We start from the raw sequence: 19,244 nt of genomic DNA, 5'->3' as shown, positions 1-19,244 counted from the left end.
GGGAAATAGACTGCAATGCATTCATTCATTCTAGGAGATTTCAACACACCACTCACCCCAAAGGATAAATCCACTGGGCAGAAAATAAGTAAGGACACGGGAGCACTGAACAACACAGTAGAGCAGATGGACCTAATAGACATCTACAGAACTCTACATCCAAAAGCAACAGGATATACATTCTTCCCAAGTGCAGATGGAACATTCTCCAGAATAGACCACATACAAGGCCACAAAAAGAGCCTCAGTAAATTCCAAAAGATTGAAATCCTACCAACCAACTTTTCAGACAACAAAGGTATAAAACTAGAAATAGATTGTACAAAGAAAGCAAAAAGGCTCACAAACACATGGAGGCTTAACAACACGCTCCTAAATAATCAATGGATCAATGACCAAATTAAAATGGAGGTCCAACAATATATGGAAACAAATGACAACAACAACACTAAGACCCAACTTCTGTGGCACACAGCAAAAGCAGTCTTAAGAGGAAAGTATACAGCAATCCAAGCATATTTAAAAAAAGAAGAACAATCCAAATGAATGGTCTAATGTCACAATTATCAAAATTGGTAAAAGAAGAACAAATGAGGCCTAAGGTCAGCAGAAGGAGGGACATAATAAAGATCAGAGAAGAAATAAATACAAATGAGAAGAATAAAACAATAGCAAAAATCACTGAAACCAAGAGCTGGTTCTTCAAGAAAATAAACAAAATAGATAAGCCTCTAGCCAGACTTATTAAGAAGAAAAAAGAGTCAACACAAATCAACAGTATCAGAAACGAGAAAGGAAAAATCACGACGGACCCCACGGAAATGCAAAGAATTATTGGAGAATACTATGAAAACCTATATGCTAACAAGCTGGGAAACCTAGGAGAAATGGACAACTTCCTAGAAAAATACAACCTTCCAAGATTGACCCAGGAAGAAACAGAAAATCTAAACAGACCAATTACCAGCAACGAAATTGAAGCAGTAATAAAAAAACTACCAAAGAACAAAACCCCCGGACCAGACGGATTTACCTCGGAATTTTATCAGACATACAGGGAAGACATAATACCCATTCTCCTTAAAGTTTTCCAAAAAATAGAGGAGGAGGGGATACTCCCAAACTCATTCTATGAAGCTAACATCACCCTAATACCAAAACCAGGCAAAGACCCCACCAAAAATGAAAACTACAGACCAATATCCCTGATGAACGTAGATGCAAAAATACTCAACAAAATATTAGCAAACCGAATTCAAAAATACATCAAAAGGATCATACACCATGACCAAGTGGGATTCATCCCAGGGATGCAAGGATGGTACAACATTCGAAAGTCCATCAACATCATCCACCACATCAACAAAAAGAAAGACAAAAACCACATGATCATCTCCATAGATGCTGAAAAAGCATTTGACAAAGTTCAACATCCATTCATGTTAAAACTCTCAGCAAAATGGGAATAGAGGGCAAGTACCTCAACATAATAAAGGCCATCTATGATAAACCCACAGCCAACATTATATTGAACAGCGAGAAGCTGAAAGCATTTCCTCTGAGATCGGGAACTAGACAGGGATGCCCACTCTCTCCACTGTTATTTAACATAGTACTGGAGGTCCTAGCCACGGCAATCAGACAAAACAAAGAAATACAAGGAATCCAGATTGGTAAAGAAGAAGTTAAACTGTCACTATTTGCAGATGACATGATACTGTACATAAAAAACCCTAAAGACTCCTCCCCAAAACTACTAGAACTGATATCGGAATACAGCAAAGTTGCAGGATACAAAATCAACACACAGAAATCTGTGGCTTTCCTATACACTAACAACGAACCAACAGAAAGAGAAATCAGGAAAACAACTCAATTCACAATTGCATCAAAAAAAATAAAATACCTAGGAATAAACCTAACCAAAGAAGTGAAAGACTTATACTCTGAAAACTACAAGTCACTCTTAAGAGAAATTAAAGGGGACACTAACAGATGGAAACTCATCCCATGCTCGTGGCTAGGAAGAATTAATATCGTCAAAATGGCCATCCTGCCCAAAGCAATATACAGATTTGATGCAATCCCTATGAAACTACCAGCAACATTCTTCAATGAACTGGAACAAATAATTCAAAAATTTATATGGAAACACCAAAGACCCCGAATAGCCAAAGCAATCCTGAGAAAGAAGAATAAAGTAGGGGGGATCTCACTCCCTAACTTCAAGCTCTACTATAAAGCCATAGTAATCAAGACAATTTGGTACTGGCACAAGAACAGAGCCACAGACCAATGGAACAGACTAGACAATCCAGACATTAACCCAGACATATATGGTCAATTAATATTTGATAAAGGAGCCATGGACATACAATGGCGAAATGACAGTCTCTTCAACAGGTGGTGCTGGCAAAACTGGACAGCTACATGTAGGAGAATGAAACTGGACCATTGTCTAACCCCATATACAAAAGTAAACTCAAAATGGATCAAAGACCTGAATGTAAGCCATGAAACCATTAAACTCTTGGAAGAAAACATAGGCAAAAAACTCCTAGACATAAACATGAGTGACCTCTTCTTGAACATATCTCCCCGGGCAAGGAAAACAACAGCAAAAATGAGTAAGTGGGACTATATTAAGCTGAAAAGCTTCTGTACAGCAAAAGACACCATCAATAGAACAAAAAGGAACCCTACAGTATGGCAGAATGTATTTGAAAATGACAGATCCGATAAAGGCTTGACGTCCAGCATATATAAAGAGCTCACACGCCTCAACAAACAAAAAACAAATATCCCAATTAAAAAAATGGGCAGAGGAACGGAACAGACAGTTCTCCAAAAAAGAAATACAGATGGCCAACAGACACATGAAAATATGCTCCACATCGCTAATTATCAGAGAAATGCAAATTAAAACTACAATGAGGTATCACCTCACACCAGTAAGGATGGCTGCCATCCAAAAGACAGAGAACAACAAATGTTGGCGAGGCTGTGGAGAAAGGGGAACCCTCCTACACTGCTGGTGGGAATGTAAGTTAGTTCAACCATTGTGGAAAGCAGTATGGAGGTACATCAAAATGCTCAAAACAGACTTACCATTTGACCCAGGAATTGCACTCCTAGGAATTTACCCTAAGAATGCAGCAATCAAGTATGAGAAAGATCAGTGCACCCCTATGTTTATCGCAGCACTATTTACAATAGCCAAGAATTGGAATCAACCTAATTGCCCATCGATAGATGAATGGATAAAGAAGATGTGGTACATATACACAATGGAATACTACTCAGCTATAAAAAAAGGGCAAATCCAATCATTTGCAGCAACATAGATGGAACTGGAGGGTATTATGCTCAGTGAAACAAGCCAAGTGGAGAAAGATAAATACCAAATGATTTCACTTATCTGTGGAATATAAGAACAAAGGAAAAACTGAAGGAAGAAAACAGCAGCAGAATCACAGAACTCAAGAATGGACTAACAGGTACCAAAGGGAAAGGGACTGGGGAGGATGGGTGGGTAGGGAGGGATAAGGGGGGGGAGAAGTAGGGGGGTATTTAGATTTGCATGCATGGGGGGTAGGAGAAAAGGGAGGGCTGTACAACACAGAGAAGGCAAGTAGTGATTCTACAACATTTTGCTATGCTGATGGACAGCGACTGTAAAGGGGTTTATAGGGGGGACCTGGTATAGGGGAGAGCCTAGTAAACATAATATTCGTCATGTAAGTGTAGATTAGTGATACCAAGAAAAAAACAGGGCAGTTCCTGTGTGGTAACCTCCAATGAGTTCTACCCAAGAGTATAAAGGGCATATAAAAGTGTAGGCAAAGGGTCTGTTTGTGTTTATACAGAGGATCAAAGCCTAATTGGGCTACCCCGAAAATGAACTAAGATCCGATATGAAAAAGAACTTCCAACATCAGAACTCTCTGGAAGACTCATGCCAGAAGATGATCATCAAAAAAACCCAACAAAGATCCATGCACTGCTACAGCTGTAGATGCACTCATCCCACCAGTTCCTGGACTTGCCATGGGAATGAGGAAGGAGATATCTAAGTTGGCTTGTGCATACAGTAAAACAACAAATTTGTCTGGATCTATACTGTTGGAACTCAATCAATAATTAGGAGAAGTGCAAATTGTAGCGCTCCAAAATCTTACAACTATAGACTATTTACTGTTAACAGAACATAAGGGATGTGAACATTCCCCAGGAATGGGTTGTTTTAATTTGTCTGATTTCTCTCAGACTGTTCAAGTTCATTTGGACAATATCCACCATATCATAGATAAGTTTTCACAAATGCCTAGGGTGCCTAACTGGTTTTCTTGGTTTCACTGGAGATGGCTGGTAATTACAGGTATGCTTTGGTTATGTAACTATACTCCTATTATGTTAATGTGTGTGCGCAATTTAAGTAGTAGCTTAAAACCTATACATGCTGAAGTTACTCTACAAGAAGATATGTCAAAGAAATAATCAATCTTCCCATGTTTTCTTCCGCCTGCTCCTTCTATAGCTTTTCTTCTTCCTTCCTAATTACAACCCTTAAATAGAATTTGTGCCTCATATCAAATTTACCGAGTACCATAATTCTTCCAAGTGGTAAAGATACCTCAAGACAAATGCTGGGCATAGAAGCTACAGGGCATAAATATGCAAAGAAATAAAAAGCTAACCATTTCAAACAATAAGGCTTCTCTCTCACTTACCAACTTTACATTTCCCTGTATGGCCCCGGAAGATGACTGGTTAGCCAGAGACGGGTAAGATTCCTCAAGGGAGGAACAACCTAAGACAGGCACAGTCGCAGGGGGGTCATCAGGTGAGAAATTGGGGATCAACAGAGGTGAGGCTTAGAACCTCACCCCCCCGTTCTGAGAGAAATCATCTGCATACGTGGATGTTTTATTGCCCTGGTCTAGCTTGGATTAACACATAGTCTACAGGCACACACCTGATCATCTACATTTGCTCCCTTACAACACTAAACTATGTTTTCTACCTTTATCTTGTATCTACCTACCACTTCAGCATTTTATTAAAAATAATAATAATAAAGAGAGAAATGTGGTATCCACATATAAATCAAGTATAAAAACCAAATGAGTATTCATATTTGAACTAACTGTTTATAGTTCATAATGCATGGGCAAAACCGAAAGTTTCTGTGATGACTGCCCTTGTACTGTTCACTATGTAACTTATTCATTATGTAAGAATTTGTTCTCCATGTAAGAACTTGTTTATTATGCCTCAGAAGATTGGAGACTGACGAAAATTAGGCTTGGGGTGGATTAATGATTGTGCATTGAGCATTGACTCCCCTATACAGAATTTTATTGTTGTTAACAACCATTTGATCAATAAATATGAGAGATGCCCTCACAAAAAAAAAAAAAAAAAAAAGGACAGACTTCCAATGGTAAAATAAATAAGTAACCGGGATGTAATGTATAGCATAAGGAATATAGTCAAGATATTGTAACAGCTTGGTAGGGTGATAGCTGGAAACTAGAATTATGTATATAAATGTTTTATCACTGTGTTGTACACTTGAAACTAATGTAATGTAATACTGTGCGTCAACTATCCTTCAATAAAAAATAATTATCTAAAAAAAAAAAAAAAACCCTAAAGACTCCACCCCAAAACTACTAGAACTGATATTGGAATACAGCAAAGTTGCAGGATACAAAATCAACACACAGAAATCTGTGGCTTTCCTGTACACTAACAATGAACCAACAGAAAGAGAAGTCAGGAAAACAACTCCATTCACAATTGCATCAAAAAAAATAAAATACCTAGGAATAAACCTAACCAAAGAAGTGAAAGACTTATACTCTGAAAACTACAAGTCACTCTTAAGAGAAATTAAAGGGGACACTAACAGATGGAAACTCATCCCATGCTCGTGGCTAGGAAGAATTAATATCGTCAAAATGGCCATCCTGCCCAAAGCAATATACAGATTTGATGCAATCCCTATGAAACTACCAGCAACATTCTTCAATGAACTGGAACAAATAATTCAAAAATTTATATGGAAACACCAAAGACCCCGAATAGCCAAAGCAATCCTGAGAAAGAAGAATAAAGTAGGGGGGATCTCACCCCCCGACTTCAAGCTCTACTATAACACCATAGTAATCAAGACAATTTGGTACTGGCACAAGAACAGAGCCACAGACCAATGGAACAGACTAGACAATCCAGACATTAACCCAGACACATATGGTCAATTAATATTTGATAAAGGAGCCATGGACATACAATGGCGAAATGACAGTCTCTTCAACAGGTGGTGCTGGCAAAACTGGACAGCTACATGTAGGAGAATGAAACTGGACCATTGTCTAACCCCATATACAAAAGTAAACTCAAAATGGATCAAAGACCTGAATGTAAGCCATGAAACCATTAAACTCTTGGAAGAAAACATAATCAAAAACCTCTTAGACATAAACATGAGTGACTTCTTCTTGAACATATCTCCCCGGGCAAGGAAAACAACAGCAAAAATGAGTAAGTGGGACTATATTAAGCTGAAAAGCTTCTGTACAGCAAAAGACACCATCAATAGAACAAAAAGGAACCCTACAGTATGGCAGAATGTATTTGAAAATGACAGATCCGATAAAGGCTTGACGTCCAGCATATATAAAGAGCTCACACGCTTCAACAAACAAAAAACAAATAACCCAATTAAAAAATTGGCAGAGGAACAGAACAGACAGTTCTCCAAAAAAGAAATACAGATGGCCAACAGACACATGAAAATATGCTCCACATCGCTAATTATCAGAGAAATGCAAATTAAAACTACAATGAGGTATCACCTCACACCAGTAAGGATGGCTGCCATCCAAAAGACAGAGAACAACAAATGTTGGCGAGGCTGTGGAGAAAGGGGAACCCTCCTACACTGCTGGTGGGAATGTAAGTTAGTTCAACCATTGTGGAAAGCAGTATGGAGGTACATCAAAATGCTCAAAACAGACTTACCATTTGACCCAGGAATTGCACTCCTAGGAATTTACCCTAAGAATGCAACAATCAAGTTTGAGAAAGACCAGTGCACCCCTATGTTTATCGCAGCACTATTTACAATAGCCAAGAATTGGAAGCAACCTAAATGCCCATCGATAGATGAATGGATAAAGAAGATGTGGTACATATACACATTGGAATGAATACTACTCAGCCATAAGAAAAGGGCAAATCCTACCATTTGCAGCAACATGGATGGAGCTGGATGGTATTATGCTCAGTGAAACAAGCCAAGTGGAGAAAGAGAAATACCAAATGATTTCACTCATCTGTGGAATATAAGAACAAAGGAAAAACTGAAGGAACAAAACAGCAGCAGACTCACTGAACCCAAGAATGGACTAACAGGTACCAAAGGGAAAGGGACTGGGGAGGATGGGTGGGTAGGGAGGGATAAGGGGGGGTAGAGAAGAAGGGGGATATTAAGATTAGCATGCATGGGGTGGTAGGAGAAAAGGGAGGGCTGTACAACACAGAGAAGGCAAGTAGTGATTCTACAACATTTTGCTATGCTGATGGACAGTGACCGTAAAGGGGTTTATAGGGGGTCCTGGTATAGGGGAGAGCCTAGTAAACATAATATTCGCCATGTAAGTGTAGATTAGTGATACCAAAAAAAAAAGAAGGCAGGTCCTGTGTGGTGACCTCCAATGAGTTCTACACAAGGGTATAAAGGGCATATAAAAGTGTAGGCAAAGGGTCTGTTTGCGTTTATACAGAAGATCAAAGCCTAATTGGGCTACCCCGAAAATGAACTAAGATACGTTATGAAAAAGAACTTCCAACATCAGCACTCTCTCGAAGACTCATGCCAGAAGATGGTCACCAAAAAACCCCAAAAAGATCCACGCACTGCTACAGGTGTAGATGCACTCATCCCACCAGTTCCTGGTCTTGCCATGGGATTGAAGAAGGAGATATCTAAGCTGGCCTGTGAATACAGTAAAACAGCAAATCTGTCTGGATCTATACTGTTGGAACTCAACTAAGAATTAGGAGAAGTGCAAATTGTAGCGCTCCAAAATCTTACAACTAGACTATTTACTGTTAAAAGAAAATATGGGATGTGAACAGTCCCCAGGAATGGGTTGTTTTAATTTGTCTGATTTCTCTCAGACTGTTCAAGTTCAGTTGGACAATATCCACCATATCATAGATAAGTTTTCACAAATGCCTAAGGTGCCTAACTGGTTTTCTTGGTTTCACTGGAGATGGCTGGTAATTACAGGTATGCTTTGGTTACGTAACTGTACTCCTATTATGTTAATGTGTGTGCATAATTTACTTAATAGTTTAAAAACTATACATGCTGAAGTTACTCTCCAAGAAGATAGGTCAAAGAAATAATCAATCTCCCCAGGTTTTCTTCCGCCTGCTACGTCTATAGCTTTTCTTCTTCCTTCCTAATTACAACCCTTAAATAGAATTCGTGCCTCATATCGAATTTACCGAGTATCATAATTCTTCCAAGTGGTAAAGACACCTCAAGACAAATGCTGGGCATAGAAGCCACAGGGCATAAATATGCAAAGAAATAAAAAGCTAACCATTTCAAACAATAAGGCTTCTCTCTCACTTACCAACTTTACATTTCCCTGTATGGCCCCGGAAGATGACTGGTTAGCCAGAGACGGGTAAGATTCCTCAAGGGAGGAACAACCTAAGAAAGGCACAGTTGCAGGGGGGCCATCAGGTGAGAAATTGGGGATCAACAGAGGTGAAGCTTAGAACCTCATCCCCCCTGTTCTGAGAGAGATCTTCTGCATACGTGGATGTTTTATTGCCCTTGTCTAGCTTGGATTAACACATAGTCTACAGGCACATACCTGATCATCTACATTTGCTCTCTTACAACACTAAACTATATTTTCTACCTTTATCTTGTATCTGCCTACTACTTCAGCATTTTATTAAAAATAATAATAATAAAGAGAGAAATGTGGTATCCACATGTAAATCAAGTATAAAAATCAAATGAGTATTCATATTTGAACTGACTGTTTATAGTTCATAATGCATGAGCAAAACCGAATGTTTCTGTGATGACTGCCCTTGTACTATTCACCATGTAACTTATTCACTATGTAAGAATTTGTTCTCCATGTAAGAACTTGTTTGTTATGCTTCAGAAGATTGGAGATTGAAAATTAGGCTTGGGGTGGATTAATAATTGTGCATTGGGCATTGACTCCCCTATACAGAATTTTATTGTTGTTAACAACCATTTGATCAATAAATATGAGAGATGCCCTCAAAAAAAAAAAAAGAATGGAGGAGGAAGAAAAAGGAGGAGAAATAGAAAAGAATCTTTAGATTGTGTTTGTAACAGCATATTAAGTGAGTTAAGTTAGACTCTTAGATAGTAACGAAGTAAACCTTGAACCTTTGGTAACCACGAATCTAAAGCCTGAAATGGCAATAAGTACATATCTTTCAATAATCACCCTAAATGTAAATGGACTGAATGCATCAATCAAAAGACACAGAGTAATAGATTGAATAAAAAAGCAAGACCCATCTATATGCTGCTTACAAGAGACTCACCTCAAACCCAAAGACGTGCACAGACTAAAAGTCAAGGGATGGAAAAAGATATTTCATGCAAACAACAGAGAGAAAAAAGCAGGAGTTGCAGTACTACTATGAAACAAAATAGACTTCAGAACAAAGAAAGTAACAAGAAATAAAGAAGGACATTACATAATGATAAAGGGCTCAGTCCAACAAGAGGATATAACCATTATAAATATATATGCACCCAATACAGGAGCCCCAGCGTATGTGAAACAAATAATCACAGAATTAAAGGAGGAAATAGAATGCAATGCATTCATTTTAGGAGACTTCAACACACCACTCACTCGAAAGGAAAGATCCGCCAGACCGAAAATAAGTAAGGACACAGAGGCACTGAACAACACACTAGAACACATGGACCTAATAGACATCTATAGAGCTCTACATCCAAAAGCAACAGAATACACATTCTTCTCAAGTGCACATGGAACATTCTCCAGAATAGACCACATACTAGGCCACAAAAAGAGCCTCAGTAAATTCCAAATGATTGAAATTCTACCACCAAACTTTTCAGACCACAAAGGTATAAAACTAGAAATAAATTGTACAAAGAAAGCAGAAAGGCTCACAAACACATGGAGGCTTAACAACATGCTCCTAAATAATCAGTGGATCAACGACCAAATTCAAATAGAGATCAAGCAATATATGGAAACAAATGACAATAACAACACAAAGCCCCAACTTCTGTGGGACACAGCGAAACCAGTCTTAAGAGGAAAGTATATAGCAATCCAGGCATATTTAAAGATGAGGAACAATCCCAAATGAATAGTCTAAAGTCACAATTATCAAAATTAGAAAAAGAAGAACAAATGAGGCCTAAAGTTAGCAGAAGGAGGGACATAATAAAGATCAGAGAAATAAATAAAATTGAGAAGAATAAAACACTAGAAAAAATCAATGAAACCAAGAGCTAGTTCTTTGAGAAAAATAAACAAAATAGGTGTCTAGCCAGACTTATTAAGAGAAAAAGAGAATCAACACACATCAACAGAATCAGAAACGAGAAAGGAAACATCATGACGGACCCTACAGAAATACAAAGAATTATTGGAGAATACTATGAAAACCTATATGCTAACAAGCTGGAAAACCTAGAAGAAATGGACAACTTCCTAGAAAAATACAACCTTCCAAGACTGACCAAGGAAGAAACACAAAATCTAAACAAACCAATTACCAGCAAAGAAATTGAAGCAGTAATCAAAAAACTACCGAAGAACAAAACCCCCAGGCCAGATGGTTTTACCTTGGAATTTTATCAGACGTACAGAGAAGACATAATACTCATTCTCCTTGACGTTTTCCAAAAAATAGAAGAGGAGGGAATACTCACAAACTCATTCTATGAAGCCAACATCACCCTAATACCAAAACCAGGCAAAGACCCCACCAAAAAAGAAAATTACAAACCAATATCCCTGATAAATGTAGATGCAAAAATACTCAACAAAATATTAGCAAACAAATTCAAAAATATATCAAAAGGATCATACACCATGACCAAGTGGGATTCATCCCAGGGATGAAAGGATGGTACAACATTCGAAAATCTATCAACATCATCCACCACGTCAACAAAAAGAAGGATAAAAACCACATGATCATCTTGACAGATGCTGAAAAAGCTTTTGACAAAATTCAACATCCATTCATGATAAAAACTCTCAACAAAATAGATATAGAGGGAAAATATATCAACATAATAAAGGCCATATATGATAAACCCACAGCCAACATCATACTAAAAAGAGAGAAGCTGAAAGCTTTTCCTTTAAGATCGGGAAGAAGACAGGGATGCCCACTCTCTCCACTGTTATTCAACATAGTACTGGAGGTCCTAGCCACGGCAATTAGATTAAACAAAGAAATACAAGGCATCCAGATTGGTAAAGAAGAGGTCAAACTGTCCCTGTTTGCAGATGACATGATATTGTACATAAAAAACCCTAAAGACTCCACTCCAAAACTACTAGAACTGATAGCAGACTACAGCAAAGTTGCAGGATACAAAATTAACACACAGCAATCTGTGGCTTTCCTATACACTAACAATGAGCCAATAGAAAGAGAAATCAGGAAAACAATTCCATTCACAATTGCATCAAAAAGAATAAAATACTTAGGAATAAACCTAACCAAGGAAGTGAAAGACCTATACCCTGAAAACTATAAGACACTCTTAAGAGAAATTAAAGGGGACACTAACAAATGGAAACTCATCCCATGCTCTTGGCTTCGAAGAATTAATATCATCAAGTTGGCCATCCTGCCCAAGGCAATATACAGATTCGATGCAATTCCTATCAAATTACCAACAGCATTCTTCAATGAACTGGAACAAATAGTTCAAAAATTCATATGGAAACACCAGAGACCCTGAATAGCGAAAGCAACCCTGAGAAGGAAGAATAAAGTGGGGGGGATTTCGCTCCCCAGCTTCAAGCTCTACTACAAAGCCACAGTAATCAAGACAATTTGGTACTGGTACAAGAACAGAGCCACAGACCAGTGGAACAGATTAGAGACTCCAGACATTAACCCAAACATATATGGTCAATTAATATATGATAAAGGAGCCATGGACATACAATGGGGAAATGACAGTCTCTTCAACAGTTGGTGCTGGCAAAACTGGACAACTACATGTAAGAGAATGAAACTGGATCATTGTCTAACCCCATACACAAAAGTAAATTCGAAATGGATCAAAGCCCTGAATGTAAGTCATGAAACCATAAACCTCTTTGAAAAAAACATAGGCAAATATCCCTTGGACATAAACATGAGCGACTTCTTCATGAACATATCTCCCTGGGCAAGGGAAACAAAACCAAAGTGAACAAGTGGGACTATATCAAACTGAAAAGCTTCTGTACAGCAAAGGGCACCATCAATAGATCAAAAGGCTTCCTTCAGGATGGGAGAATATATTCATAAATGACAGATCCGATAAAGGGTTAACATCCAAAATATATAAGGAGCTCACGCACCACAACAAACCAAAAGCAAACAATCCAATTAAAAAATGGGCAGAGGAGCTGAACAGACAGTTCTCCAAAAAAGAAATTCAGATGGCCAACAGACACATGAAAAGATGCTCCACATCTCTTGTCATCAGAGAAATGCAAATTAAAACCACAATGAGATATCACCTCACACCAGTAAGGATCGCCTCCATCCAAAAGACAAACAACAACAAATGTTGGTGAGGATATGGAGGAAGGGGAGCCCTCCTACACTGCTGGCAGGAATGTATATTAGTTCCACCATTGTGGAAAGCAATATGGAGATTCCTCAGAATGCTCAAAATAGAAATAGCATTTGACCCAGCAATTCCACTTCTAGGAATTTACCCTAAGAATGCAGCACTCCAGTTTGAAAAAGACAGATGCACCCCTATGTTTATCGCTGCACTATTCACAATAGCCAAGAAATGGAAGCAACCTAAGTGTCCATCAGTAGATGAATGGATAAAGAAGATGTGGTACATATACACATTGGAATATTCTTCAGCCAGAAGAAGAAAACAAATCCTACCATTTGCAACAACATGGATGGAGCTAGAGGGTATTATGCTCAGTGAAATAAGCCAGGTGAAGAGAGACAAGTACCAAATGATTTCACTCATATGTGTAGTATAAGAACAAAGAAAAACTGAAGGAACAAAACACCAGAAGAATTACAGAACCCAAGAATGGACTAACAGTTACCAAAGGGAAAGGGACTGGGGAGGATGGGAGGGAAGGGAGGGATAAAGTTTGGGAAAAAGAAAGGGGGCATTACGATTAGCATGTATAATGTGGGGGGCGGGGCACGGGGAGGGCTGTGCAACAAAGAGAAGACAAGTAGTGATTTTACAGCATCTTCCTACGCTGATGGACACTGACTAATGGGGTTTGTGGGGGGGGCCTTGGTGAAGGGGGAGTCTAGTAAACATGTTCTTCAAAAAAAAAAATGCTCAGTATCATTTGACATCAGGAAAATGAAATCAAAACCACAAGATAACACCTCATGCAAAGATATACACACTAGGATGGCTAAAATAAAAAAGGCAGATGATAAGTTTTGGTGAGGATATAGAGAACTAGAATATTTAATATAGTGCTGGCAGAAATGTGAAATGGTGCAAGTGTTTGGAAAACATCCTGGCAGTTTATTAAATGATTAAACATAGTTACTATATGACTTAGTAATTCCACTCCTAGGTATATACCCAGGAGAAATGAAAACATAGATTCACATAAAAGCTTGTACATGGATATTTATAGCAGCATTATCTGTAATTGCCAAAAGGTGGAAACATCCCAACTGTCCGTCAACTGATGAGTGAGTAAACAAAATTGGTTACTTAAAATTGTAGTTTATTCATACAGTGGAATATTATTCATCCATAGAAAGGAATTAAGTACTGATACATGTTATAATATGAATGAACCTTGAAAGCAATATGGCAAGTTAAAAAAGCCAGTCAAAAACACCACATATTATATGATTCTATTCATACGGAATGTCCAGAATAGGCAAATCTATAGAGCTAGAAAGTACATTAGTGGTTACTTAGGACTTGGTGGAATGAAGGGATAGGAGGGTAATACCTAACAGGGATTCTGTTTGAAGTCATGAAAATGTTCTAAAATTGACTGTTGTGACAATTGTACATACTTGAATATATTAAAAACAATTGTACACTTCACATGAGTAAGTGTTTGAAATGTGAAATATATCTCAATAAAGCTGTTTTTAAAAAGAACCTATTGGATGGTTCCCCTGATTAGTATATGACTTACACATTGCTCAGGCCAGATGGGGTGAAGAAATAGAATAGAAAAGGGAAGAAAAGTAGCTGAGATTTTTGCTTTTCTGATCCTTGAGTGAAATGGCTTGAGGGAATGTTTCCCTTCATACTTTTGAGTTAAGAGAACTACTAAATGGAAGTATTCTTGATTCTGAAGATAAGCAACTTGTGTATATATTTTAATACACCACTTTGTTTAATTTTACCTAACTACCGTGTAATTTTGCTCTCCATTTCTAAATAGAATATAAAGGCCTGAATATCTCTTTTTTATTTTTCCCTCCCTTCTCCCCATTATACTTTAAAGGGCGTTTACACTGGGAGAGTACTTACCCTTCAAGAATTATTGATACAAGTTGGAAAGTTAAATGCTGAAGCTGTTCGAGGTCAGTGGGCCAATCTTTCCTGGGAATTACTTTATGCCACGAACGATGATGAGGAACGTTACAGTATACAAGCTCATCCACTACTGTTAAGAAACCTTACAGTACAAGCAGCCGATCCACCCCTGGGGTATCCAATTTATTCTTCAAAACCTCTCCATATACGTTTGTATTAGAGCCCATTTTGATTTGTAAGTGTGTTGTCATCAAATTAAATCTTTTTATTTTTCCATTTTAGAAAAGTAACATTATTCTTCTCAACTTCCCTGGACTTCCCTCTCTCCTCCCACAAGTCAGATGCCTGAGAAAAGCTAAGCTCTATAAAGTTGATTCTCTTAGCTACCTTAATGGTTAAACAAACAACTTGATGTCCAACATAAAAGGTAGAATTAGTTGGCCAATATTTGTGCCCCATGGATTGTGGTAGGCTTTGGTAAATATAAAACATTTGTGTAAGATTAGATAATGAGTTTTTTAATGCTGTCTTAAATGTGATAGGTGACTTGCATAACAGAAGTCAACAACTATGTAATTTTTACATGCTTAAAAGATACACATATCAATGTTTTTAAATAATGACTTTGAATCCTTTTGAAGGTTGCATAATGTTTATCTACTTGAAATATAATTTTATGGTATTTTCAAACTTTATGCTGTTTTAACATTTTAACTCTTTCAGTAAAATCTTTTCCTTCTTTTGCAAGTATCCTTTTGACATATGTGAAAGGAAAAGGGTTCACATCTTGTTCATCATGTGAATACTCATAGATTAACAGTGTTAGGATAATCTGAGTATGACTGCGAGTGGCCATTCTATAGATCTGGCTCCATGTGATTTGCTCTGCAGTTGAGTAAACTGCCTCCAAAGAATGACTTACCCAGTGGGACTTTTGGTTATTAGTGTCTTAAAATATCTAACCTGAAGGCAGAAAGAAATGAAAAATTTTTTTCATATTGTGATCAGGATTTTATTTTCACTCTCTTGCTGCTCATAGATAAAGAGAACAGATTGAGGAGGGAGTAGCAAAATGGTAAAGGGGAACAAAAGGTACAGACTTAGTTATAAATAAATAAGTCATGGAGATGTAGCATGGTAATGATAGACTATTAACTGAGAGAGTAGATCTTTAAAGTTCTTACTGCAAGGTAGTATAAGAAGAAAAACCTGAAGGAACAAAACAGCAGCAGACTCACAGAACCCAAGAATGGACTAACAGTTACCAAGGGGAAAGGGACTAGGGAGGATGGGTGGGAAGGGAGGGATAAGGGGGAAAACGGCATTATGATTAGCACATGGGGGGGACATGGGAAAGGCAGTATATAAAGAGAAGACAAGTAGTGATTCTATAACATCTTACTATGCTGATGGACAGTGACTGTAATGGGATATGTGGGGGGGACTTGAAAATAGGGGGAGTCTAGTAACCATAATGTTGTTAAAGTAATTGTACATTAACGATACCAAAAATATATATATATATATTTGAAACAAAAAAAAAGTTATTACCACAAGAAATTTTTTAACTGTGTGACATAATTAACTAGACTTATTGTGATGATCATTTCACATTACATATAAATATCAAATCATTGTTGTACACCTGAAACTAATATGTTACTGTTAATTATACTGCAATAAAAAAAAGGATTAGTAAGCATTTTCTTAATTCCATGATCAGTGTAACCAACAGAAATATTAAAACATCCTTCTTTTAAGGTTGCCCTTTGGAAAAGCACTTATATATGTGGATTTGTTTTACTTATTAGGTATTAAAGAAGTTATAAGCTCTAAGAGAAAAAGGGATAATAAAATCTTCCTCTTTGACCTTGAGTTTTAAAATCTCAAATCTCAGTGGAAAACAATACTAACTCTTGCTTCAGGGAATCATAACCTTGGAAGTTAATCTTTTAATGATTAATTTAAAATCATTATGTTAGGCAGAAGACAGACATGAAAGGGTGGAGAGAGAATAAAGGCAGTAAAGCCCACTAAAAAGGACTCGTAGTGTTACCAAAGAGCCAGAAGGGACTCAGAGAGTTAATCAGTAGTTGAAGTTTCCAAGGTTAGGAGTGTCTTGGGATGTCCAGATATTCCCCAGATGAAAAATAATTCTCCAGATAAAAGTATCAGAGTGCAGCCCATGTCTTCATTGTACCAATTAGATCAGGCCAAAGATTGTCTGTCAAGGACTTCTGTGCCCTACCTCATGAGGTAGAGCAGAGAAATATAACAAGGTTCATGCCATTGTAAAATCTACCTAGCCTGAAAGAAAGGCCCAGTTTATTCTTTAACTTAATTGATATGCTGTGTTCTTCCTCTTCTTCCAGCCCCTTAATCAGTTAAGTAACTTTGTAAGTAGGATAGGAGATAGACCTTTGAAAAGTAAACTAAGCTTTGTGGATAAAGAATACTGAGATCTGGACGAACAGTCACCTAAATAACCCTATTCTTAAGACAAAACTTCAAAGGAATTATAAATCACCTGTATACATCATGCCTTAGGCTGACTCCTACCCATAAAGCCCTATAAAACCCCAACCCCTAAACCCTTTAGTGTGCCTCCTGAGGTTCCCCACACTTCCCTTTCTTCTAGTGTGTGTACTTTTTGCCTTAAATAAAGACTTCTTTCTGTGCAACTTATCCATTTTGTCTCTGCACTTTTCCAGTGGTGAGCACCTTTGTCACTTTGCTGTTTCATTCTGTTCTCCAGACTTCTCTCTGTCTCTGTGCTGCTCCAGATAAGTAGGGAGGGGCTACTGAGAGCTCTGATTTGGGCTTGCAAGTTCCTGTTGTTTGGGTGACCTGGCCAGGCCTGCAGCTATATGATCATGCCTGCCTGAAAATCTCCTTTCTTTGCATTTGGGAAGTTCCCAGAGCATAATCTCACTGCATCCAGTGCTCTGCGGCTCCCCCAAGTCCTGGGGTGATAGGGACTTAGTCCCTTTGCAGTGCAGATTCAGGTGGACAATGGACACCAGTTGACTCTGGCTTTAGTTGCTGGCAAGGGATATGCCCTATGCTGAGCAGGAGTTCAATGAGCTTCCCTTTTCCTCCCTGTTTTTCCTTGCTCTCTGTTGCCTGCAAGGCAGCTGCAATTCCCTGCTATTCTCACTTTAATGAATTCCTTCCTTCCCATTCTCTCTGACTCCACTGCATCTTTGAAGAGAATTTCTTCCCAACAATTAGAGCTTCTTATTCTTTTTTTTTTCTGAAGAGCACACCCCCCATAATTCTATGAGGCAATGGCAAATACTCTTAGAATGAACAGTTGGGATGCTAAGAAGGGAAACATAGATGTTTATTAGTATATGGTTGAAAGAAATGAGGGAAGGCCTCAAAACAATAACCTAAGTTCCTACCTCAGGAAACTAGGGGAAAAAAGCAAAATATTCCTTGATTATCTGCTGTCAAGAGAGGTGTAAAAGAACAGTTCTTAGCAGAAGTTCATAGTTTGGGTTTAGCCAAAGTACCATAAAAATAACCAGAACAGTTGCTGGGTAAGCTGGAGGCCATCCTGGTGGCTACCTGTCGGAAAGAAGGAAGGTGACATGGTGGAGGTAGACCATAGGATGGCAGGGAGAAGCAATAGAATAAATGAACACACAGCAACATGAATACATGCCAAGCGTGGTGATGAGGGAAGAAAGTAAATGAACTATTTGACAACTGTTTATATATACATAAATTTATGTGCACAGAAGGTAGTGCTGATTTTATAAGAAAACATACGATGAGAAGACATATATTTTAGACTTACTATAATGGTTGCTTAGGATGGAGAGGGTAGGGAGGGATGTAGTATGGGGCTAAACTAATAAACAGAAGGCTCTTGCATAACCAGTGATGAAAATGGGAATAATGATTAATTGAATACCCTGCACCTGGGGTCAAAACAAAAAGATTAATTGTTGGACAATTATAGAATGCTACAAAATAACATGTAATGTGGCACCATACAGACCAAAAAAACAGTTTAGAAAAGGGGCCCATTTGCAAATAGAACAGTGTAGGAGCCATTCATGGAAAAAGCCATTCATGACTTGCACTGAACCTTGAAGGGGTGGAATTTAGATAGTAGATTGGAGCTCAAGACAATTGTTTTACTTATTGAATCTCCAGTGCTTGGTATTGTGCTAGTCACAATGTTGAGAGCATATAAACCAGGCATCCCTTGCCTCCAGAATGTCATGAGTGAAAAAGCAACAGAGATTGAAATGAACATAGTACTGGAATGAAGGAAAAATGAGTTCAGTTTGCTTAATTACTCCAGCCAATAAAGGGAAGAAGAGTCATAAATAAAACAGTCTTTAAAAATTCATCTTTGTAGTGTTTTCCTATAGCATGTATAATTACATGCCTTATCTGTGTAGAAAATCTCTTCCTTTTATCTTTTTTGTCAGCAGCCCAA

At 38.0% G+C, this 19,244-nt stretch overlaps 1 protein-coding gene across 3 annotated transcripts in view; it reads left to right on the top strand.

Annotated features, from left to right (window-relative positions):
* Window positions 1-15,997, top strand: part of PCNX4 (pecanex 4) — a 71,485-nt gene extending 55,488 nt beyond the window's left edge. For 2 of the 3 annotated variants that reach the window (XM_036919251.2, XM_036919260.2), the window contains one exon: window positions 14,760-15,997. In XM_036919251.2, coding sequence (XP_036775146.2) covers window positions 14,760-15,011 — 252 coding nt within the window. In that variant the 3' untranslated portion in view covers window positions 15,012-15,997. The remainder of the gene's footprint in view (window positions 1-14,759) is intronic. The other variant, XM_057488406.1, reaches the window with a different exon arrangement.
* The last annotated feature ends 3,247 nt before the right edge of the window (window positions 15,998-19,244 follow it).

This window comes from Manis pentadactyla, chromosome 11 (genome assembly GCF_030020395.1).
Source record: "Manis pentadactyla isolate mManPen7 chromosome 11, mManPen7.hap1, whole genome shotgun sequence".
NCBI lineage: Eukaryota > Metazoa > Chordata > Mammalia > Pholidota > Manidae > Manis > Manis pentadactyla.
Note: the sequence above shows the minus strand (reverse complement) of the source record. Positions and strands in the feature narration are given on the sequence as shown.